General features: G+C 40.8%; 1 protein-coding gene across 6 annotated transcripts in view; it reads left to right on the plus strand.

The window, feature by feature from the left end:
• Positions 1 to 24,310, plus strand: part of KLHL32 (kelch like family member 32) — a 190,164-nt gene that overhangs the window by 37,538 nt on the left and 128,316 nt on the right. For all 6 annotated transcript variants that reach the window (XR_006519164.2, XM_014843234.3, XM_044757145.2 and 3 more), the window contains exons 2-3: positions 3,769 to 3,856; positions 12,595 to 12,775. Coding sequence is in view for 5 of the 6 variants with exons in the window: in XM_014843234.3 (XP_014698720.1) it covers positions 3,834 to 3,856; positions 12,595 to 12,775 (204 nt within the window). In the remaining variant the exon portion in view is untranslated. The remainder of the gene's footprint in view (positions 1 to 3,768; positions 3,857 to 12,594; positions 12,776 to 24,310) is intronic.

Here is a 24,310-nt window from a genome sequence, read left to right on the forward strand (position 1 = left end):
ATATTAAAACAATCATAAATTATAAATAATAATTAAAAGCAATAATAATAACAGCTAACACTTAACATGTGACAAGCACTATCTGAAAATTTCAATTCATTCAATCCTCACAACAAGCCAATGAGTTGGATATTATTATTATTTTTTTTGAGGACGATTAGCCTTGAGCTAACTGCTGCCAATCCTCCTCTTTTCGCTGAGGAAGACTGGCCCTGAGCTAACATCCATGCCCATCTTCCTCTGCTTTATATGTGGGACACCTACCACAGCGTGGCATGCCAAGCGGTGCCATGTCCGCACCCAGGATCCGAACCGGCAAACTCCGGGCCGCAGAAGTGGAACGTGTGCACTTAACCGCTGCGCCACTGGGCTGGCCTGATATTTTTAAAATGAGGAAACCGGGCTCAGAGCACCCTGCACTTATCACAATTATGGTTAAAGACTGAATTATACAAGTGCTGGCAGTGGAGAGGGCTGAAGGGCAGCCTTTTGGTTAGAAGGGAGGAGCTAGGAACTGTTCTCGAGGCTGTGTTTGCCTAGTAGAGCACGCTATGGTCTGGGCAGTGTGCTTACCTGGGCCGGTTTTCAGAGAGTACCAGTAATGACTGTGAAGGCTAAAATACTTTCGAGCCACCCCTCACTGTCCACCATGGCCCACTATTGACCCTGTGAAGAGGAACTCGTGTATTAATGACTGTATCCTGGGACCCACCTCTGGGTCTTGCATAAAGTAGTTCCTCAAGAAATATTTACTGTATGAATCAGTGAAAAAAATCTCCAAAACTTTGGAGTATTTTTGGTCAAGCTACATCTTAATTCTGCCCTAAGTGCATAGAATGTGATGGCAGGGGTCAGTCTCCAGGGGTTTCATTTGATCTGGGTCTAAATGGTGGATGCCCAGGACTTGAGGGATGCAGGTGTGGACCCTGTCCTCTAGAACGGGTGGGTGAAGGGGGCAGATCTCAGACTTTGGGGCTGCTGGTCCCTAAAGTGAGGCAAGGCTGGGGGAGCCTCTGCCCCGAGTGGGAGCAGACAGAGCAGTCTCCTGCTCTTTGCAGTGGTGATCACAAAGGCTACTTTGGCGGAGAGGAATGCGTTACCTTTCTAGTTTTAGGACCATGGATGTGAGGGGCTGAGAAGAGTACATTTTGGTACTCATTGGATAATGGGTCTTATGATGCCAATGGGCTCAGAAAGTTGTAGATGGTCACAGCTGAAAGGGACCTCGAAGATGATCACTCTCAATTTGCAGAAAAAGAGCTACCTCATATGCTTCCCACTCCACATAGCACTACCCTTAAGGCTTGTGCTAAATGTGATAATATCTCCACTCGGGTGAGAGCAGCCCTAAGAGCGAGATGCCTAGGGAGCAACTCGAGCCTTTCTTCCTATGGCTCTGCTTCCTCGGTGCCCAGCCAAGCTGGTCCAGCCCTCAGTCCATTTCTGGATTCTGAGGAGGGGAAAGGCAGGAGACTGGCCTGGATCTCTGGCTCGTGGGAAGAGATAAGGGGGCTTGGGTTAGGAAGGAATCCATGTCCCAGACAAGGAGACAAGAGGAGGAAAAAGTACAAGGAGCAGGAGGAGGGAGAAGAGGTCTGGCTAGCTGGAGCTTACAAGTGGACACGCTTCTCGTAAGGGAAATTGAAATATAAAATCTGCTTAATAAACTTGAAATATAAAAGCAAATGTGACATACAAAGATAATCATAATCCAATAATACAATTTATGTGAAAATATGTAGTAAATAGTAAATAATACATAGTAAAAATAGTAAATCATAAATAGCAGTAAACCTTTTTCAGGGGTCATTATTCTCTAATTCATTTTAACTCACCTTTAACATGGTGTCCACTTCACTGAATTTTGTAGAATGTAGCAGATTATAATTGGATACTTTCAGAGGAGAGCTAATTTAGTGAGTTGGTTTCCAGGCAATAAGGGAAGTTATCTAATGATTTTTAATTATCATGTTTGAAATGTCTGAAGAATATTGAGTTAGATGTGTCCTTTATTCTCGGATTATTTTAACTTTTAGCATTCTTGTTCTTCATTCGCCTGATTGTTGGGAGTGTTTTGAAAACACTAGACATTCAGAAAGATTAAGGTTTTTCTTCACCTCTCTTTAGTAATAAATATTCTTTGTTATTTTAAAGCTCAAGTGTCCATCTCTGTTAGTGTTTGTGGTAGGCTGTAAGAGCCTGGCGTTTATAACCTAGATTCTGACGGGAAACTGTAGCAGTGATAGAGGCTGAGAAAGTCTCTTGGCTAATTAATCAACGTGCCTTGAATTATTTTGAGCCTCTTTACTGCTCAGTCATAATGGATCAGTTGAAAATGATGCTCATTTTTAGCTTTGTCAAAACTTAAATTAGAAATAAATTAAAGTATAGATATCCTGTTTTCAATAATTAAAAAAAGGAAAACAAGAAATAAAAATTATAGTTGTATTAAAAGTATTTGAAGCAACCTGATGTTCAATAACAATGGAATACTGAAGCAAATTTGATATATGAGTTACTACACAGTTATACCAACTGAGGGTTTATATTCAATATAACAAATACTGTATTTTAGTTAGGTTGGAAATCATAGCTCTCTCTCTTATACAAATCACCAGAAATAGGCACAGTTTAACATATTCCTTTCACAAGTGTTTTCACCCTATTATCACTTTTCAACATAAAATTGAGACAGAAGGAAGCCTGTTTAAGATTGTCCAGATTGGAATTAGTTTTGCCATGAGTGTATTAGAAAATGGGAGTTAGACTGGCAAGCCCAGTGGCGCAGCAGTAAAGTGCGCACATTCCACTTTGGCAGCCTGGGGTTCACTGGTTCAGATCCCGGGTGAGGACATGGCACGGCTTGGCAAGCCATGCTGTGGTAGGCATCCCACGTATAAAGTAGAGGAAGATGGGCACGGATGTTAGCTCAGGGCCAGTCTTCCTTAGCAAAAAGAGGAGGATTGGCAGCAGATGTTAGCTCAGGGCTAATCTTCCTCAAAAAAAAAAAAAAAAAGAAAATGGGAGCTAAGTGTCTAATGAGAGTTATAAAGTGTAGTCATGGACCACATCCCAGACTCTTCAAATAATTTACCTTTCTGTTTAGAGTTGCATTGGTGATTGAAAACACAGGCTAGGAGGAGGCGTGGGGGGTAGGGGGTGGAATTAAATGAGTATATAGTCAAGAAACAATTTCAAGTTTGACAACTTCATCCTGTTATTATTTCCAATTATGTAATCCTACAGCTCCTGTGAAATTATGTTTTCCTTTTCCTAATTTTCGTCTTCTCTATATGTTATTTTTTAATCTAGTTTTCAGAAGTCTGCTCCTTGAGTAGAAAATCATCTTTCAGTACATACTTAGCCAAGACTACTTGATTAACTTAATTTCACTAATATTCATGTTTGGAAGGAAAGTAAAATAGCTATAAAGAACAAGTCCACTAGTATTTGTAGTTTATTTTATCAAACCTTAATTTTTCCCTTTGGCCATCTGATGTTTTAATTTTCACTAGAACCCTTTGTTTAGCTAACATGGTTCTCAAACACGTTTTACTTCTTAGTCCCTGGAGTTCCAATAAGGTGAAAAAACTTAGAAACATTCCAAAACATTGCTTGTAAAAGAGCATTCAGTGGGAGTGTTATATCTTGGCTGTAAAACTCTCCAAGGTGCCTCCTTGGGATTCGAAGGCACTGGACTCGTGAAGGCCCAGAGTAGGCTTTTTGCATTTAGCTCACTGTGCTTTTCTTTCTTGTCTGTTTATTCAGCTGGAATGCTTGCTGATTCCCCTGCAACCTTCTAAGGCGGAAACCCTGAGGATCCCAGCTGGAGAATGCCATCTGAACGCTGCCTCAGGTCGGCCCTGTGGGATGCGTCCTCGCTTGGTGTAGTGAGCCCTGAAATAGTCACACGGCATGTTCCAGAACCAAGTGCAGAGCAGGGGCTCAACACGTATTTGAAGGAACTAAGCAAACCAGTCAGAGCCTGTGTGAGTTTAGTGTGGTAGCCCAAGGGCTGGCCACTGTGATCTCATTACAGTCACACCTAGATACTTTCATGATTCTTTGAGTGACACTACTTTTTATCTTTTTCTTATTTAGGATGTTAACCTCCCTCAAACAAAGGGTATACTGCTGTAAAGGTGTATGATTAAAAAAAGAATCAGAAAACTATACAAATGTGTGACTATCATCCACTTTAAAGCAATCACTTTGGGGAGTGTGATGTGTACTCTCAGAAACACTCATAACATTTTCTTTGAGTAATTCATTTATTAGTCAGACACTTATTGAACCAAATGCTCTACTTGGTGCAGAGGATCCAGCAGTAACTGTTATATAAGCTTCCTGCCCTCACAAAATGTATATTCTATGGGGGAAAGAGACATGAAACAGATCACACCAGTAACAATGCAAATATAATTGTGAAAAGTGCTTTGAAGGAAAAGTACAGGATTGATAGACTGAGGAAATGCCTTCCTGAAGAAGTGCTCTGTCTTCTGAGATCTGGAGGACCGGATGACGTGGAGAAATGCCCCAGGGCAGGAGGCAGCTTGGCGTATTCCCGAAACTGAGAAGGTAGTCAGTAAGAAATTGCAGGGCATTCCTTTGAATATTCTGAGTGGAGGTAAGTCTTCATCCTCCTCCAAGAAAACAGTCAAAAGGATCTTCAAAGCAAAGAATAAGAGAGGTGATAAACCTGGGAAATACCTTCTTTTTAAGTAAGTGAGAATTAGATGTGTCTATGAAATAATGGACTGGCTTTCTTCCATACTCTGAAGCACTTAGAGATGACTAGTTCCAAAAATGTCTCAGAAATGGAGGCATTGCTAGGGTGGTCTGGTGCCCCTGCACTCCCTAGGTGAATTTTTTGGTCTAGATCAGTGATCCTCAACAGGGGGTGATTTTACCCTCAGGGCACATTGTGCGATATCTGGCAACAGTTTTGGTTGTCACCAGGGGTGGGGGTGCTATTGGCATCTAGTGAGTAGAGGCCGGGGATCCTCCTAAACATCTTACAGTGTGCAGGACAACCCCCCACAGCAAAACAACCGCCTCGCCCAGAATGTCAACTTCACTGAGGTCAGAAAGGCTGCTTTAGATCTGATGTCCAGCCAATATAGCACATAGAGACCATGATATCTGTCTGCCACCGCCTCAGCCAAGTAATTTACTGCTGGCTACCAGGATCCATGTGCATTCTTCGCAAAATAATTTTTTACTTCAAATCTGCCATCTCTGCTTTTACTGATCAACTCTGACCCCACTGCCATCTGTCCTCCATGGCACAATCATCTCTATGATGGTCTTTCCTTCTCTGCTGTGATGCAGAGCCCTCCCTTCCCCACCCTTCAGACTTCCCCTGTGCCCCGTGGAACTGTTGCACCATGACCATGCGCTCTGCTGTATCATCTCCCTCACCCTGGAAGGCTTCGTTCACCTCCTGACTTCACTGAGACCTGTCCTCTTTAAGGCCCCGCTTCTCTGGTAGCCCTCTCACTTGGCGGCATTATTATTTTTCGTGTATTTTAGGGATGGGTAGAGAGATTGTTGTCACCCTGGGACATAGTTTTTCTTCTAGATCATTACTCCTCAAACTGGTTGAGAAACAGCAACAGCAAAAATAGCAACAGAGATGTGCTCTTCTGAAGGTGGTGCTCTTCAACTCCCCCCTACCCCGTCTCTCCACATTGTCAGATCATTTCCTCTTGTTCCCTGAGCATTTGGCACCTGGTTTACAGTCTTATTCCTCATCATAAACCCTTTACAACTTCCCAGGGCCCTCAGTGTTTGTGTCGAGCATCTGTCCAACTTTGTGGCCTTGGCTCTTTAACCTGCTGGTCTCCGAACACCTTCTCCCTCAACTGAGCATCCACTCCTATGGTCACACCTTGGACCTTGCATCCCCAGGAGTGGCTCTATTTCTAAAACCACTCCATTAGCTCCTTTACTCTTACCAAGACCTCCTTTCCCTGGAGCTTGCTGATTTACCTAACTCTACTGGAGTTGTACTTTGACCTCAATGCAATGTCTCGTCTACTGGCCCTGCTACTTTCTACCAATCCATCAACCCTTTCTTTCCCTCATTTACCTTCTTATTCAGTTTAAATTTTACCACTCTTTTAAATCCTTAATTTCTTTTGTTCCCTGAATTTTTTATGCATTTGCCTGGCAAACCCCCAACCCAGATGAACCCAGATACCCGTGTTTCCATGCCTATATTGTCCACTGGAGATTGGTTCCACTAAATCTTTAGATTCAACTAATCAAAAACTGCCCAGGGTTTTAATATGTGTTTCTGGTCCACTTATTCCCTCCCTCGTCCTACTCAGAGGGGAGTCCTTTCCCTGAAGCTGAGCCCCGCCCTGCGGCTGTGCTTTGAATCCTTTCTTTCTTATCTTCTCAGCAACCTTTGACTGTTGAGTGTCTCTCAACTGTGTTCTGGAGACACAGCTGTGCTTCTGTTACCCTCTCTCTGCAGATGAGCCACAGAACACACCTCTAGCCAAGACCTCTTTCTGAGCTGCAGATTCTGCACCATGCCCTTCTTTGTCCTCAGGGTTCCAGCCATTCACATTCTGTGGGAGGGCCCTGCTCCCTCCTGCCACAGGATCATAGCACTTGCTGATCCTCTGCCTGGAAAACTCCTCCTCCCTTTTATGCCACGGTAACTTGTGCTTATCCTTCAGCCCGCAGCTGCAGCATCGCTTCTTCAGGGAGGCCAGATTTTTTGGTTAATGTGTAACTGCCTTGCCAAACTGAACGTTCCACAGGGCTGCTACCAAGTTTGGTTTGTTCACCATTTTACCTCCAGTCCCTAGCACAATACCTGGCACAGGATGAATAAATGTTTGTTGAGTGAATGAAGGAAGGAAGGAATGAGACAAAACTATTCACTTATAATTAAGTTCCTTTCTGCATAGTCTTCATTATTTCTTAATCATTCCCTAAGCATATTGTGTCTCCTTTGCTTATTTTGTCCATTGCTATTAATTGCTAGTATTAATTTAAAAGTATTTACTTATAAGGTGTCCTATAAAAAATAAAATTAAGTTCCATGATGGGATCTTTTAACAGCCTGTCTGCTTAAAAAAAATCAATGTATTTAATTTGTATAAAAATATTTTGAGGGGCCAGCCCAGTGGCACAGCAGTTAAGTGCGCACATTCCATTTTGGCAGCCCAGGGTTCGCCCAGTATGGATCCTGGGTGCCGACATGGCACCACTCAGCAAGCCATGCTGTGGCAGGCATCCCACGTATAAAGTAGAGGAAGATGGGCACGGATGTTAGCTCAGGGCCAGTCTTCCTCAGCAAAAAGAGAAGGATTGGCAGTAGATATTAGCTCAGGGCTAATCTTCCTCAAAAAAATAAAATTTTGTGGGACCAGCCTGGTGGCGTAGGGGTTAAGTTCGTGCACTCTGCTTCAACAGCCTGGGGTTCTGCGGTTCGGATCCAGGGCGTGGACATATGCACCACTTGTCGAGCCATGATGTGGCAGGTGTCCCCCATCTAAAATAGAGGAAGATGGCCACAGATGTTAGCAGGGCCAATCTTCCTTAACAAAAAGAGGAGGATTGGCCATGGATGTTAACTCAGGGCTAATCTTCCTCAAAAAAAAAAAAAAATTGCCTGTGGAATTGAAGTGTTTAGGGCACTCACTTGACAGTTCCTCAATAGACTGAATTGAGATAATCATGCGTGATTCTAATACTATCATGTTTTTTGTCCAGTCTTTCTTTGTTATTGTGTAGTGTAAGAAATGAGGCACTTTATGTTACTTGACTGTTTTTGATATATAAGTATGTGATACCTTATTGGTGGCCTTACTTGAAAAATACTTGCATATTTTTCGTATATCTGAGTACTGGGTAAACACTGATAGAGAAATTAACTTGGATTCTTAAGTTTGAAATGCAGATGTTTAAAAACCAGACAGCTATTCTGGAATTTACATCTTAAAAACTGACTGGACTCAGTCAAAATTTATTTTATGAAAATGAGACCCAGCGAGGTTTCTGTGATCAAAAATGTTAACTCTACAAACGTAACGTTGAGATTTACATTAAAGCAGTGCTTCCCTGTGGGTGGGGAGCAGCATGTTATGAACATCATGCTCTGCATTTGATGTTTTAGTTTTTCCAATCAATTCCAGAATGAAAGTTAAAGGCTTAAAGTCACGAGTAGCCCGGTTCCCTGAGACCTCATTTATTTATCTCCTCATTACTGCATGCTGACATATGGCCAATCAAATGGTTGCAAGCTGGCACCACTCAAAAGCATTCTGCTGCTCAGCGTGTCTGGGGCTTCCCATGTCGAACCTGGCAGAGGCTGGACCCTGTGAGATACAGGAGCAGCCACGTTCATCGGCAGCCTGGTGGGGGTACCTGAAGCCCTTAGAGAGTTCAGGTGGAAAGAAATGAGGGACATGTCCCCCTGGGAACTTGTAGACTGTCTATTAGAATCACAGTGTGAAACATATATATAATTAAAAATTTTCAAGTAGACACGTTTTTTTAAAAAAGTAAACAGGTGAAATGATTTTTAACAATTTTTTTTTTGAGAAAGATTAGTCCTGAGCTAACTGCTGCCAATCCTCCTCTTTTTGCTGATGAAGACTGGCCCTGAGCTAACATCCATGCCCATCTTCCTCTAGTTTATATGTGGGATGCCTACCACAGCATGGCTTGCCAGGCGGTCCCATGTCTGCACCTGGGATCCGAACCAGCCAAACCTGGGCCGCCGAAGTGGAACGTGTGCACTTAACCACTGCGCCACCGGGCCGGCTCCAACAATTATTTTATTTAACTCATTATACCCGAAATATTATCATTTCAACGTGTAATCAATATAAAATATTAATGAGATATTTTGCATTCTTTTTTACATACCACGTCTTTGACATCCAGTGTGCATTTTACACTTACAGCACATCTCAATTTGGACTACCCCCATCTTAAGTACTCACTACCCACATGTAGCTCATGGATGTTGTATTGGACAGTATAGTTCTGAGGCATCCCTCAGAGGAAAGGGGCTGGGGTTGCCTTGGGGAAGCCAGGTCACCCTCTGCACTCACCTGTGAATTTTGGAGTGGCAACGTTGCTTCCATGGAAGACCTCTCCTGATTTTAGGATGACACTCGAATCTGTATACCCTTGGGAAATGTGGTTCCTGTGTTTGCTTTTTTTGTGTAATTTAGGAAGTTTTAGGAATATGCTTTTCCTTCCTTCTTCTTTGTTTCCCAAATAATGGAGAGACATTGTTCTAAGTTAGAAGGTTTAGTTTGCTAATTTGGTGTAAGTTACAGATGCCAAGGGAGCCGTTTGCAAGCTTGTGTCTGCTCCCCATCTTAATTTAGACATGGTACATTATAGTCTTTGACTCACCTCCTCCCTGGTTTATGATTATTGACTTCATTAAGTGGGCCAGCCACCTTCCAGTTGTGTTCTGTGGCCACACTGGCCTTAACATTTAGAGGGTTGAGGTCTTTTGCAGATTTATGTCTGAGAGTTGATTGGGAAGTTACTTGCAGAATGCCATAATGACTTGTTGATTAATAGACTTTTATTTCTTGCCAAATGTTGGAGTATTTGTTTCTGCTTTTAAGGATTCCTAACATATTGGTTCCAAAATATTTGGAATCTTGTGCCAAGAGTTACCTTAAACGTTGAGCATGTTGTTTTCTTTAAGCTTGAATATTTCAAGCCCAACTGAATGATCCTGTGAAATTGTGCAGCATCACAATTGTTTCAGAGCTGAACCCTTTATTCTTTGCCAAATTTCCGTTTACAGCTGCTCTTTCCCTGGCTGTCAGTAGATATCTGAAATGCAAATAGTGATTCAGTCTTAATAAAGAGGACATGAATTGTGGCACTGTATTTGGAAAATGAGTAAGGAAACATTATAAGGCAATTATTTTAATCTGTTCCACTACAAATGAAATTTCAAAATACATTTATTTAGCATTTCAGGTGATACTAAAATGGAGAAAAGTTATGGGAGTTTCAAATAAATTTTCTAAGGTCATAATAATTAAAATCTGCTTTCTACTCAAAAACTTAGTCACAGTGCAAAGATAAATGTTTTTGAAACATGATTTGAAACGTTTGTCACTATTCACGTTCTGTTAATGTATATTATTTTTAAAAGGCACTTTGATTTTCAGATTAACTGTGTGCAATATAAATATAAAATTAGTATGGACTTTGTGATTTTTCTTCCCTCAAGGATAGATTTTTGAAATCTTCTTTACAGATTACCATTTTATTTTGTTTTGTTTTGGTTTTTATTTTTGAGGAAGATTAGCCCTGAGCCAACATCCGCCACCAATCCTCCTCTTTTTGCTGAGGAAGATTGGTCCTGAGCGGATGTCTGTGCCCATCTTCGTCTATTTTATGTGTGGGACACCTGCCACAGTATAGCTTGATAAGCGATGCATAGGTCTGCACCTGGGATCCGAACCGGTAAACCCCAGGCTGCCAAAGCGGAGTGTGCGAGCTTAACCACTATGCAACTGGGCAGGCCGCTTGGTTTTGTTTTTTAAGCAGGAGGATGAATTATATCACTGTGTTCTTGGTGCTAGGTTCTCAAAATGCCTACTCTTGAGCCCTTGGTTTTCTTATCTGTGAAATAAAGATAATAACAGTACCTGCCTCATAGGGTTGTTATGAAGATTAAATGAGTTAGTAATTCTAAAACACCAAGCGTAATTCATAGAATGTAGTAACAGCTGTGTCTTTATGTAATATATGAAAATGTCATTCTTTTAGGAAAGATTTTTCAAAGGCTATCCTAAAGCTTACTTAGCTGATACAGTATTTCTATTACTATTCTGTTCCCTCATTTCTTTGATTGAGCCATGCTAATTAATCTCCATTCTAGGCTGAGCATAGAAATTTGTATAAAAAACTTATTTATGCTTCTGGATATGGTTTTCAATGACTGATTTTAAAAGCCTGCCTATAGCTAGAGCCAGTAGATGAATATTCGATGACAGTAACCATTTCAAAACTCACTGCCGCATTTCAGCTGAAAATAATCCTCCCACCTTCCCACGAGAACTTCCTGTATCATCACCTCCTGTCAAGGTTTTTTTTCTTTCAATAGTTCTGACATTTCCGAGGCTCCCCAGTCAAAAGTGTCCAATAAAGCTTCCTGGCTGCACTCTGGCAATTCACAGGAAGCATTTGGTTCATGTTAAGGTGGTGATTGTGCTGAACTGTAATTTACCAGCCGACTGGCATGACAGGCTGGGCAGAGCCCTGTCGAAAAACTCCGCCATGCAGGCTAGGCTGGTGGCAATGCGCTGGCTGCCCTGGGCAGCTCTTTCACACTCAGAGGGAGGGACTGGATGTAGGAGTTGTCAGGATGGGAGGGACTGTGCTCAGTCATCCCTATGGTATCTTTACTCATCTTCGAGAAGAGTCCACAAGCCAGAAACGCAGCTGGGATGGCCCTTGTCCTCATTCTGGGAGTCACGTAGGACAGGCGCAGCTCGCTTGTCTTAGTCCAGTGCTGGTTCTGAGATTTTAGAGCCCTGGGGAGATTTTTATATATCTGAGCTGGAATTGTTCAGGGTTGTCTACAAATTAGTTAGCATTTTGTGTTTCTGGCATTGCTGCTGCATTATTTTAGGAAGATCTAGGGTTTCACGTAGGAGTTTTGAAAAGACACGGGATGAATATTTTAGGAAGGGGTAGGGAGTGAAGGGGTAAGTTTCACACTGGATAAGTTTAGCAGTTTCACAAAACAGAACAGAAAATAAAATTGCGTAGTCATTCATAAGTCTAGTACGGTGATCACACAGACATTGCAGGCTAATAAGATAGATATATTTTACTTTCAGCCTTAAATGTTTTTCATTTACAGTGGCATTTCTTTTGATGTTCTCCTTGTGGTGCATAATTTCCGAAGTTTAATAATAGGCTGCTCTGGTTTAATTAATTGCCTTTTACATGGGATGGTCACCAGCAGTCCTTTTTTCCCTAACCAATATTTGCTCAGTGTTGTCTTATTTATTAATGGAGTATTGTGTCCTGAGGGGAAGCTTGGTGACTTCCTGAAACTCTGGTGAGTTCTGCAGGCCCAGTGGACTCTGCTACATCAGGCGTGGCTGTGCTCGTGTTCTGAGTGTGTGCTAAGCCCACATAGGTGGTACAAAGCTGGAGAAGGAATTAGGCAGTCAGAGGTGGGGTCACAGAGTGGAGAGAGTCATACACACATGTAGACACATCCAGACACACACCAGAGAAAGCTCTGCACTCAGAGATAGATACATACCGATAGGACAGAGGCCCAGTTGCAGAGGCTCGCAGGCCCACAGACATGGGACAATACACAGACACAGATGGACGCACATGCGAACACAAATTCAGAAAGACAGGCACTAGTAGGAAAGAGTAAGAGACTCTGCAGGGATGAGGAAAAGAGAGAATTAGAGGAAAGGACAGGAAGAAAACAGGGGACGAAGAAGGTCGCCCTTCTATAGTGTGCTGGGACCCGCGTTCCCTAAGTTGGTGTTGAAGGAGTGGGGAGCGTGGGGCAGCGAGGGCTGGTCAGAGGAAGAGTGTTGACTTGCTTGCTCTCCTTTGTAGTATTCAAGAAATGCTGACAGGCCAGAGGCTCTGCCACTCGGAATCTCACAATGACAGCGTCCTGGCCGCGCTGAATCAGCAGAGAAGTGATGGCATCCTCTGCGATGTCACCCTGATTGCTGAGGAACAGAAATTCCACGCTCACAAGGCAGTCCTAGCAGCATGTAGCGACTATTTCCGGGTGAGTCAAGGTAGTTTGTTTGTTTCTCTTAAGGTATCAAAAACAGAGGATGACAGTGTTTCCTGAAGTGCCACACAACCATCAGACAATTAAATCGTGGTCCCTAGGGTTATGAATGTTGGGGCCCTTTCCTGGCCAGACTGAGATTGGGGCCCTGTCGGGATCTTCCCTGGGCTGGACACCTGACTGTCCCTCCAGTGAGCAGATGTCTCCTTTGCATCTGAACCAAGGGGCATTTGACGCTTTATCACCAGAAGAAAGTGTGGCATTGTAGTGCTCTGTAATGGGGGTGCGGGCTTGGGGCACCCATGTTTCTGGATTCCAGATCAGAAGGACAATCTGTAAAGCAACTTGCTAAAATAAGAAAAGTCCCTAAATATATGTAGTGTTTCTGACTTTTTATTTTCTCTGCATATTCTGGTCTTAGTGCTTTCCAACTCTTTGCTCCAGAGACAGAGAGGCGATTGGCCTAAAAGACCTTTATGGTTGACATGTGAGTGTCCGTGTGGCTGGAGAAGAGTGTTGTCTTGTTGGGTTGAATTTTGGAGTGTGATTTCCAGTGGCTAATGATATTTGGTGATGTATTTGTTATTTTTTTTGAAGGTGAAAGCGTACGGTATGATTATAGCTAATTATATGCCGTTTATTTAGTATTTCCTATAACTCAGGTGGTAGACAAAGGACTTTATATGGCTATCTCATTTGATCCTCACAACAATCCGTTTTATAAACAAATACACATACTATAAAAATTACCATTTTACGTGTAAGTAAGTTGAATCTCCGAGATTAAGTAATTTGAGGTAACTCAGAGGGTTAGTAATAAGTTGCACGGTTGCGTAGTGGCAGATCTAGAATTGAAATCTACATCTAACTCTTAACCAGCATGCTATTGTACCTCTCATGTGGGTATGAGAAAGGAAATCTTGACCATTATTAACAAGAATATTTTGAAATATTAATTTCTGAATATACGTTATTTATTATTTAATTTAAATTTCAGTGTTATTTCAGTTAACCAATGATTAGGTAATGATTTTGAAACATAGCACATAATCTCTATATAAATGAGAATATAAATTTAATTGCGAATTTTTAAATTCCCTTACCAAAGTCTCAAAATGTTACAGAAACCACCTTAGACCCATGGTTAATTTATTGGTTTGATTTGTGTATTTCCAATAATAATCTTGTTTTTGGTGTTTAAGAGACAGTATCAGCTGCACTCAATTGCTAACTAACAGCAGAAAGAATTTTCAAAGATGCCAAATCATAAAAGAAATTTTAAATGTGATGAAACCTAGTAATGTAGAGGATAAAGAGGTAATTACTTAAAATGTCTATCTGGAATAAAAAGTAGCGACTTCATTCTAGACTATGGAAATGAAGCAGAATATCTGAAAAGTGATCTTTTTGTTCTATTAACATAATGATACATTTTATACACTTTCACATTGTCAGGCATTAATCTTCCAGAAAGATAATATTATTTAGAGGGCTTTTCAAACAACATGCTTTGAGTTGTTACATATAACACATGCACATTATATAATACGAGTTTCGTCTTCCTGTAGATCATAAAAGGCCCTCTTGGTGCTTAGCTTTTCTCCTCTTAGGCCTCTGCCAGTTGGGTTTTGAATTTATTTTGGGGAAATTCTTTGATTTTGTGCATGTGTGTCTGTGAGAGAGAGAATGCATGAATGAGTGCACGCATGTGAGCACGAGAGGGTGTTTCGCTTGGCATTTAACAGTGTTTGCTGCTACTCCCAGATTTTCATCTCTTCCACCACAATGCCCCTCATACTCTGATAGGTTATGAACAGAGAGTGCCTCCTTTATAATATCTGTGTCAAAAAGCCTATGAAGAAAACTTTATTATTCCTATTTGCAGATAAGGAAACTAAAGTGCATTATGTTTAAATAACAGTCCCAAGGACTGCCAGATATTAAGTAGAAGAGCTGGTTTTCCCACATCAGAGCATCTGTCTCCTTGAGTACAAGTTGTGCTTTTGCCACTTAACCATGTGCCCTGTTGGATTCATACACAGTTCCTTCAATCTCATGAGCTGCTTGTGCAATGAAAATTAAGCGACTTGTGCATGGATTGTTCAGCTAGAGAAACCAAGACAAAGTGGGAACAGTTGGCACTTAACTCTTTTCTAGGCACTGTGCTAAGTGCTGGAGTTACAACATTTAACCAGACGTAGATTGAACCCTGTGGAACTTGTAATATAGATGTTATACTGGAAGTAGTTTTTGCCTTGTACCGTGTATCTTTTGTTAGCTTTTTTTGCATAACAAACCACCCTAAAACTTAGAAGCTGGGTAGTTCCTCTGGTCTGCCAGTTCTGCTGATCTCTGCTGGATTCATTCTCACATCAGCGGTTACCTGGAGAGTTGGCTGGAGGCTGAATGATCCAAATTGGCCTTGTTCAATGACTGGTGATTGGTAGGCTCTTGGCTGGGGTGGTAGGGGATACTGGGCTTGTATTTCTCGCAAACAGGCTAGCCTGGGCTTTTTCACGTGACAACTAACTTCTAAAAACAGCAGGAAGGCAAGTCTCAATGCAGAGGTGCGTTTCAACTTCTGTTGTGTCATGTTTACTATTGTCCCATTGGTCAACGAGGTCACATGGCCAAGTCTAGAGTCAGTGCAGGAGGGTATACCAAAGGGCATAGGGGCAGGAAGGGGAAGAATTTGTTGCCACTTTTGCAACCTACCACTATCAAAAGCTGACAAGATTTTGAGATTTTACCCTACTTGCAAGCCAACAAGTTTGCATACTATAGTTCCGTAGATGCTAGTAGAAGACATGAGACTCTTAAGTCAGAGACAAAGGGCGACATATTACTCATAGCAACAGCAGTATCTGAGTCTTAGCTTATTTGCACCTCTTCCCTGAGCCCCAGTTCCTACAGGATAACATCAAGAGAGCCAGGTAGTGTTACTGTGCACAAAGTGAGTTGCATTATAGGAGAGGATCACTGAACTCAGGGAGCCCAAATCTTTTATAATGCGTAGGAAACATGTCTGTCCTTTGCTCTGGAGGGAAAAGTAAGCATGCTCTGGACAGTAAGAATGTCTGTCCTTTACTCTGCAAAGAGATACTGTATCTTCAAGGATTGTAAGCAAACTGCACTTTGCGCTGAAGGGAGATACTACTGTGTCATCTGAGACTGTTTGCCATGGAAACATCCTTGAAAAGAGAGTTCAGAAAAAAGGACGGTCAGTGCCTCACTCACAATACATGCGGACATGCTAGAGACCCATGGAGATTGTCTCCCAACAACCGTATGCCCTGAACTAGAACTATGCTTATCTTTCTTGTGTCTTATGTGCTACCACGCTGAAACACCTGGAAACAATCCTGTCTCAGTAATTTCTGTATCACTCACACTTATAATGTTGCCTTAGGCTTAGTAAGTACTCAGTAAATATTTATTAAGTGAATGAAGAAATGTTTTCTAATTGTCATAGAATTCCGTGAATGCTTCAGTTCTTAATATCCTCCATATACAAATATGCAGATTATCCATGGATTTTTCTTTCTAGCGTGATCTGTTCAGATTAATTAAGTACTTTGATGTAAATAGATTTTTATGCTCTGTGTGAGGCTATCTGGCAGGTTATTTTGAAGCTGAAGTGATTGTTCTGTTGCAGGAGTGAGGAGAAGGCTCCAGTGTTGATGTAAGCTCTTCCTTTACATTGATCTGAGAGTTGGTATCAGCTTTTCTTGCTTAAACTATGAATAATGAGCAGATGAGCACAGAGTACTGTGACTTCCTGTGATCATCAACATTTTAAAAGAAAGGATGAGAACGCATTCTTCAGCCAACTAATAATAATTTTTTAAAAATTAAAATTAGGCTTAATATCGGTGATGTGGGCACAGCGTAGCAATAGTCAAATGCTGTAACTGAGTCAGACCACTTTTACAAGAGTGTAAAGCAGTGGTGGAAGGAAGAAAGGCAAGAGCTTAGGAGTCAGATTTGAGTTTGAATACAGTGGCAGGGATTCTCTCTGTCTGTCTTTGTTTCCCACAGTCCCTGACAAATAGTAGGTACTATTCTAAATATTATTTTTGGGTTATTCACTCTCTTCACTATCTATTGGTTGGGCATAGGCAAGTCATCTTGCTTCTATGATCCTATGATTTTTCTTTCTTTTTTTCTTTGGTGAGGAAGATTGGCCCTGAGCTAACACCTGTTGGCACCCCTCCTCTTTTTGCTTGAGGAAGATTGTCACTGAGCTAACATCTGTGCCAATCTTCCTCTATTTTGTAAGTGGGATGCTGCCACAGCATGGCTTGATGAGTGGTGTGCAGGTCCACGCCTGCGATCCAAACCCACAAATCCTGGGCCACTGAAACAGAGCACGCTAAGTTAACCACTACACCACTGGGCCAGCCCCAAGAAGACAGTTTTAATCTTTAGGCTCACCTGGTTGCACACTCACTCACCTTTTGATGCGTCAGAATAACTTTTTGGTTCCATCCTTTCCCATCACTTCATCTTCTGAATCGTACCCCTCCTTCTTTCTTGCTTAGAACTTTCTAGTAGCCATCTAATTTTTCTCCTCCTCTGGTCGTCCCTTTGCAAATCATTGCTCAGATGACTGCAGTGATTAACTTTCACTCCCCTGCTCAGGTCCTCCAGAGCTCCTCACTGCATGTCTGCCAGACTCCCCAGTGTGCCTGCGTGCTGTGTCATCATCATTAATCCTCGTCTTTGTTCTCCCATCTGTTCATTTGATGTTGCAGCCATACTGTTCTCCAAACCCACTCTCTTCCACCTCAGGGCCTTTCCACTTCTCAGCCTTGCTAATGACAATCCTTCCACCTTAACATCACCTCACCTCTTAGTCTACCCTGTCCATCTTCCAAGGTTTATTACAACCAACAAATGTGAAGTCCTTCGCAAAGACTTATCCTGTCCATCCTCTGCCACTTCCCTAAATTCCTATGCAAGGTCCCCCTTTTCTGAAACATTAAAACTGTATCTTGTCTCCCTCAAGGAAGTAAAGATCAGTAGAATGAAAGGGCAGCCTACAAAATGAAAAAAATAATTGCAAACCATCTATCTGATAAGGGGTTAGTAACCAAAATATACAAGGAACTCATACAACTCGATAGCAAAAAAACAAATACTAAGATTAAAAAATGCGCAAAAGATGAGACTAGACATTTTTCCAAAGAAGATATACAAATGGCCAACAGACTCATAACCAACAACAACAGGTTCATAAACATGAACAGGTACATGTTCAGCATCACTAATCATCATGGAAATGCAAATCAAAACCACAATAAGAGGAATTGGCCTGGTGGCGTAGTGTTTAAGTTCGTGTGTTCTACTTCGGCAGCCCAGAGTTTACGAGTTTGGATCCCAGGCACGGACCTGCATACCCCTCATCAAGCCGGGCTGTGGTAACATCTCACATACAAATAGAAGAAGATTGGCACAGACGTTAGCTCAGGGACAGTCTTCCTCAAGCAAAAAGAGAAAGATTGGCAACAGACGTTAGCTCAGGGCCAATCTTCCATGCCAAAAAAATAAAAAACAAAATAACACCCAAAAAACACAATGAGATATGATCTCACACCTATTAAAATGGCTGTTACCAAGACAAGAGATAAAAAGTGTTGGCGAGGATGCAGAGAAAAGAGAACACTTATACACTCTTAGTGGGAATGTAGCTTGATGCAGCCACTATGAAAAACAGTATGGAAGTTCCTCAAAAAATTAAAAATAGAAATACCATATGATCCAGCAATCCCACATCTGGGTATATATCGAAAGAAAATGAAATCAGGATCTTGAAGAGATATCTGCATGCTTATGTTCACTGCAGCATTATTCATAATAGCCAAGATACGGAAACAATCTAAGTGTCCATCCATGAATATATTGATAAGGAAGGTGTGGTGGGGTGTGTGTGTGTGTGTTTGTGTGTGTAATGGAATATTATTTACCCATGAGAAAGAAGAAAATCTTGCCATTTGTAACAACATGGATGAACCATGAGAGCATCACGGTAAGTAAAATAAGTCAGACAGAGGAAAGACAAATATTATATGATCACAGAGAAACAGAGAATAGAATGGTGGTTGCTAGGGGCTGAGGAGTGGGTGAAATGGGGAGATGCTGGCAAAGGGTACAAACTTCCACTTATAATATAAATAAGTTCTGGGGATCTAATGTATAACATGGTGACTGTAGTTAGCAATACTATATTGTAGACTTGAGAGTTCCTAAAAGAGTAGATCTTAAAAGTTCTTACCACACACCCACACAAGAAAAGGTAACTATGTGAGGTGATGGATGTGTTAACTAACCTAATTGTGGCAATCATTTTGCAATATATACATGTATCAAATCATCACATTATACACTTTAAACTTACACAATGTTATATGTCAGTTATATCTCAGTAAGGCTGGAAAAAAATTTTTTAAAAAGGAATTAAAGATTCTGTATCATATATCGGAGCCCCTTTCACCACTAACTTCTCTGAGAGGGTCTGTGACTAGCTGAGAGCTAATGAAGTCCATCCAAGTGCTACTGAACAAAGTTGAAGGAGGAAGTGTTGAACCAGAGGCAGCAGGAGAATTAGGGGTCTTATGATCTAGAACGTATGTGTGAGAGAGATGGGGACGAGTCAGCCTCTTACCCTTCTCCGTATGGCAGCCCCTCTGACTGTAGGGACACAAAAGTTGCAGAGCCCCGTGTGGGCAGCCCTGGGCTGTGGGCCACCCTGTAGCTTCTGGAGTTTGTTTAACGTTTGCTATTTCCAGCTTAAATCCCCGGGAACGCCTACACTTTCTGGCCAAGGGAGCAGATGTCTTGACTGTCTACCATATCGTCACATATGTGATGGTAAAGTGATTCAAATATGACATTTTGGAAAGTTAAATATTTGAGCATCATTTTCCATTAGAGCCCAACTGTGCTCTGCCTGTGTAATTTTTAGTTTTGAGAGAAGAGGATAAAGCCCATGAAGAAAAAAAATCAATGTTCCATGAATTTTTATAATCATACTCGCCAGTGACTATTTGATTAAAATGGCATAAAAGGCTATTAAATGAGTATATAATTAGAAATAAATGTGTTTTTTTGCATTTAATAAGTGTTTGTTACATACCTACTATTTTCTAGACACAGAATGACTTCCTATCATGATCTGGTTGGAGATACAGACAAACCCACAAATAACTACAGTATAATGTAGTGGTATTAGGGGTTTGGGGGTGGTGTTTTGGGGCTTGAACCTCGTTTTTATCCCTCTTCCTCTCTCTGACATTCTCAACCAATAACTACCATTAACTGAGTATTTATTGTGCTAGAGGCACTTATTCTAAGTGCTTTATGTATATCAACTTTTTTTATCCTCTAAGAAATCAGTAAGACGGGTATTATTATTATTCTCATCATCATCATTATCATCTCCATTTAAAAAAAAGAAAAGGAGGCTCAAATTTTAATAGTTCACACTAGGGGCATGAGAAGGGACAAGTAAGAGCTCAATGAAGGTCTGACCTAAGGGGAAAGCAGTTGGCCTGAGAGAAGATGGTACCTGGGAGGGGTGGATTGGAGGAGGCAGAACCAATGGGGCATCAGAGGTGGAATCCACAGGCGAGGGAGAGGAAAGACTTAAGAACAAGTGAGGCCCCTGGTTTAAGCATCAGGAATAGTGAGAGCAAGAGGGTGCTCACGCTCACCACAGCTTGGGGTTTGGAGGGTGGTGGAAAAAGAGCAGTTGCAAGACATTTTGAAGGAAGCTGTACCATTGAAGGAGCAAGCAAAGAAGGCTGAGTGGGGGGAGCCAGTGCCCTTTTTGCTTTTCTGATCATTGCATCCCCAGCACCCACTAGTGTGTCTGGCACCTCACACACCCTCAATATGCATTCTTCCCTGTTGCGGTCGGTTTGGAGCCATTTCTTGCTCTGTCATCTGGGTGGGGCCTCACCAATCCCCTCCTCAGAATCCCCCCTCACCACCAAGAACACAACGCTATGTATATGTACTATCTATTTAACACATTAGTTTGTCTTATTTCCTAAGAAAGTTTCCTGTAAAGACTTGAAGGTAACAGCACTTCTGACATTAAAACATGTAAATGAGATCATTGTTGGGTTCAAGCTGTCTCCTCTTTGATAGTATTATAGACTCTTCATTGACATTTCTGATTCTCAGAAATCATGCATAAGACATACTGTGTTTATCACATTAAGGATAAACAGCAACATAACATTGACAGTTATTTTGCTTCCCGCCGCCCAGCCTGCAGCCTCCTGCCTTTATTCCTGCCTGCCCCTCAGCCTCCATCTATTCTGTGAGCCCCCAATATGCTTCCAGTAAATTATCTCTTTGCTTAAAAAAATAAGAATAAAAATAAATGTACCTTGTAAATTGTCAAATGTTATATGAATATTAAAGGACTTTTAATAGTCAGTTTTTGCTTCCTTTAGTCACTCCTGCCACAGGGCACATTCTGAGCTGTCACTGGGCTCAAGGCTGCAATTAGGATCCACTCATTTGAGCTACAGGAATGTTGTCACAGTCTGATTAGTCCAGTCTTCAAAAATTAAATTTTAGCTGGGAGTAATTTATAACTAACCTCCTTTCGGAAGAAAATGAATACAGATAGTAGTAAAATAACCCCCCAATCCTTCATTACATATAGTCATCATTATTATGATTGTTATTTTTGTGTGTGAGGAAGATTTGTCCTAAGCTAACATCTGCTGCCAATCATCCTCTTTTTTTTCCTTGAGGAAGATTCGCTCTGAGCTAACATCTGTACCAGTCTTCCTCTAATTTGTATGTGGGATGCTTCCATAGCATGGCCGATGAGTGGAGGAGGTCTGCACCCGGGATCTGAACCCACGAACCCCTGGCTACTGAAGTAGAGCGTGTGGAATCCCAACCACTTGGCCACCGGGCCAGCCCTGCATATAGTCTTTATTTTTAGTTTATCTTTTTGATGGTTACTGGAAGCTTGTAAATACTACTGTCCTAAATAGCAAAGCATTGCTCTGCAATTATTTAATTGGTGCATGAATGTCACTAAAATTAAATTTCGTCTTGTTCAATATTTTCCATAGTCAATTTTACACGGGCCTATCCTGTGATTAATTACTTTGCTTCAGGCCAAACAAGCACTACCGAGTTCTGGGGTTATTGAGTGTTTATGCTGAAACAGCAGCCTTACTAATTCTTGGGTATTTGTACACTGCTGTGTTCTTTTCTTTCCCTAATGCGTGTATTTCATGTATCAATCACAGATCAAACCAGATTATCATTCTTATAACACAGTTGAGTTGTGCACTGTGTGATAAACTGATCGTTGTTTCCCATCAAATGAATGCTTGTGTTAACATTCAATTTTATAAAATCTGTTTATAGAAATAATTAAAAAGTAGAGCAGCATTGGTTAGGAATTAAATAATACGGCTAGAAAATAAGGTTGTATCAGCTTTGAAGATATTGTGAAGACCCTAAAGGAAACAAAAAAACAAAACACTTAAGGAAGTTTAAGAAGACTAATGGCTTAAGATTAAGAATCTTAATTAAGATTAAGAATTAAGACTAAGAATATGAGAAAGTGATTCGGATGTGCGATGCTTTTTAAATGTATATTTCTGTTTTTGTTTGAGTTTTGATTACAAAACCATTAGGAAAATAATTTATTTGCAGGTTATAGTTATCTGTTCTCACTATATTTGATTGAATTTTGAAATAAAGAACTCCTGACATTAGGAAAAGGTAAAAATCCAATATTAGGACCATTTTATCCTTGCTATAACATCAGCTTTTTCTGATGTTAACTTTATTTTGCTCTACGCAACTATAAAATAATACATAAAATATATCTAGCACATCTTCTTTATATATTTATCCCTAAAAGAACATTTAGGTTGTTTCCATGTTTTGGTTATTGTAAATAGTGCTACAATGAACATGCGAGTGCAGAGATCTCTTTGATGTTAAAAAAAATCACATATTTTTATTTTAAACATTTTTAGACATTTCCATTTTCATTTTCTTAGATTTTACTTAGTATTTAATATTTAATTTTATTTACTATTTTCAATACAGTAGCTATTGCTACTTCACAAATCAGTGTGCTTCTTTATTAGTTCTTAATGTGGTAAACTCCATGGCTGATAATATAGTGCCAAGTGGTACACATAATTCACTACTTTCTCATTTCATAGATATTTACTAAGCATCTACTATCTACAAAAAAGTTTGTGCTGGTTGTTGCAAGGAGTACAAAAAACATCACCACTGCAGCTTCTGCACAAGAGATCAAGGTTGAGACCTTGGGAGCATAAGAGGTTGTACATCAGGAGGGAAAAGAGAGAACAGAAAAAAAATGTCTCTGATTAGAACCTAGAGAACGCCTTTACTTAGGTAGCAGAAAGAGAATAAGAAGATGGCCAAGGGGACCAAAAAGGAAGAGTCAAAGATATATAAAGCATGTACATTTTAATCAAAGCTAGAAAAGAAAAGGGTTTCAAGAGGTTGACATATTCTGTAGAAGATCAAAGAGGATGCAGAAAGATTCACTGTTGTTTGAGAAGGTGGTTTCAGTAGAGTGTGGGAAAGGAAGCCATCTTAGGGATGATCTATAAAAATATTGATCCATGCTACTTGTAGTCTGTGGACCAGTGCCAGTCTGTGTGGCGCTTGTTAACCATCCATGCTAATGTGCTCCTGAGCAAATCAGCTACATCATGAAACACCCTGTTAGTTCGACTGGCATTTTTTCACAAGAAGTGTTTCTCAAGGAAGCATGTAGTGAGTTTATTTGTGTTCTGGCAGGGATTTCTTACCTTGTTTCACATGGATAAGAAGCAGTCTGAAGACAGCCAATTTGGAGGAGCACTGATACAGATAATGACAATGTAGATACATATACCATTTCATTTTTATTTTTCATCCAACTTTATTGAGATATAATTGTCATATAACATTGTGTAAGTTTAAGGTATACCACATGATGATTTGATACATGTATATATTGTGAAATGATTGCCACAATAAGGTTAATTAACACATCCATCACCTCACATAGTTACCTTTTTGCGTGTGTGTGGTAACTATTAAGATCTACTCTCTTAGTAACTTGCAAGTCTGCAATACAGTTTTGTTAACTGTAGTCACCATGCTGTACATTAGATCCCTGGAACTTCTTCATCTTTTAATTGGAAGTTTACACCCTTTGACCAACATTGCCCCATCTCCTCCATCCTTTATCCCCTGGAAATCAACATTTTACTTTTTCTGTGATGCTGGCTTTTTACGATTCCACATATAGGTGAGATCATACAGTGTCTGTCTTTTTCTGTCTGATTTATTTCATTTAGCATAATGCCATCAAGGTTCATCCATGTTGCAAATGGCAGGATTTCCTTCTTTCTCATGGGTGAATAATATTCCATTGTATATGTATGCCACATCTTTTTCACCCATTCATCCATAGAAGGCCATTTAGGTTATTTCCATGTCTTGGCTAACATAAACAATGAA

The sequence above is a fragment of the Equus asinus genome, chromosome 24 (assembly GCF_041296235.1).
Source record: "Equus asinus isolate D_3611 breed Donkey chromosome 24, EquAss-T2T_v2, whole genome shotgun sequence".
Classification (NCBI taxonomy): Eukaryota; Metazoa; Chordata; class Mammalia; order Perissodactyla; family Equidae; genus Equus; species Equus asinus.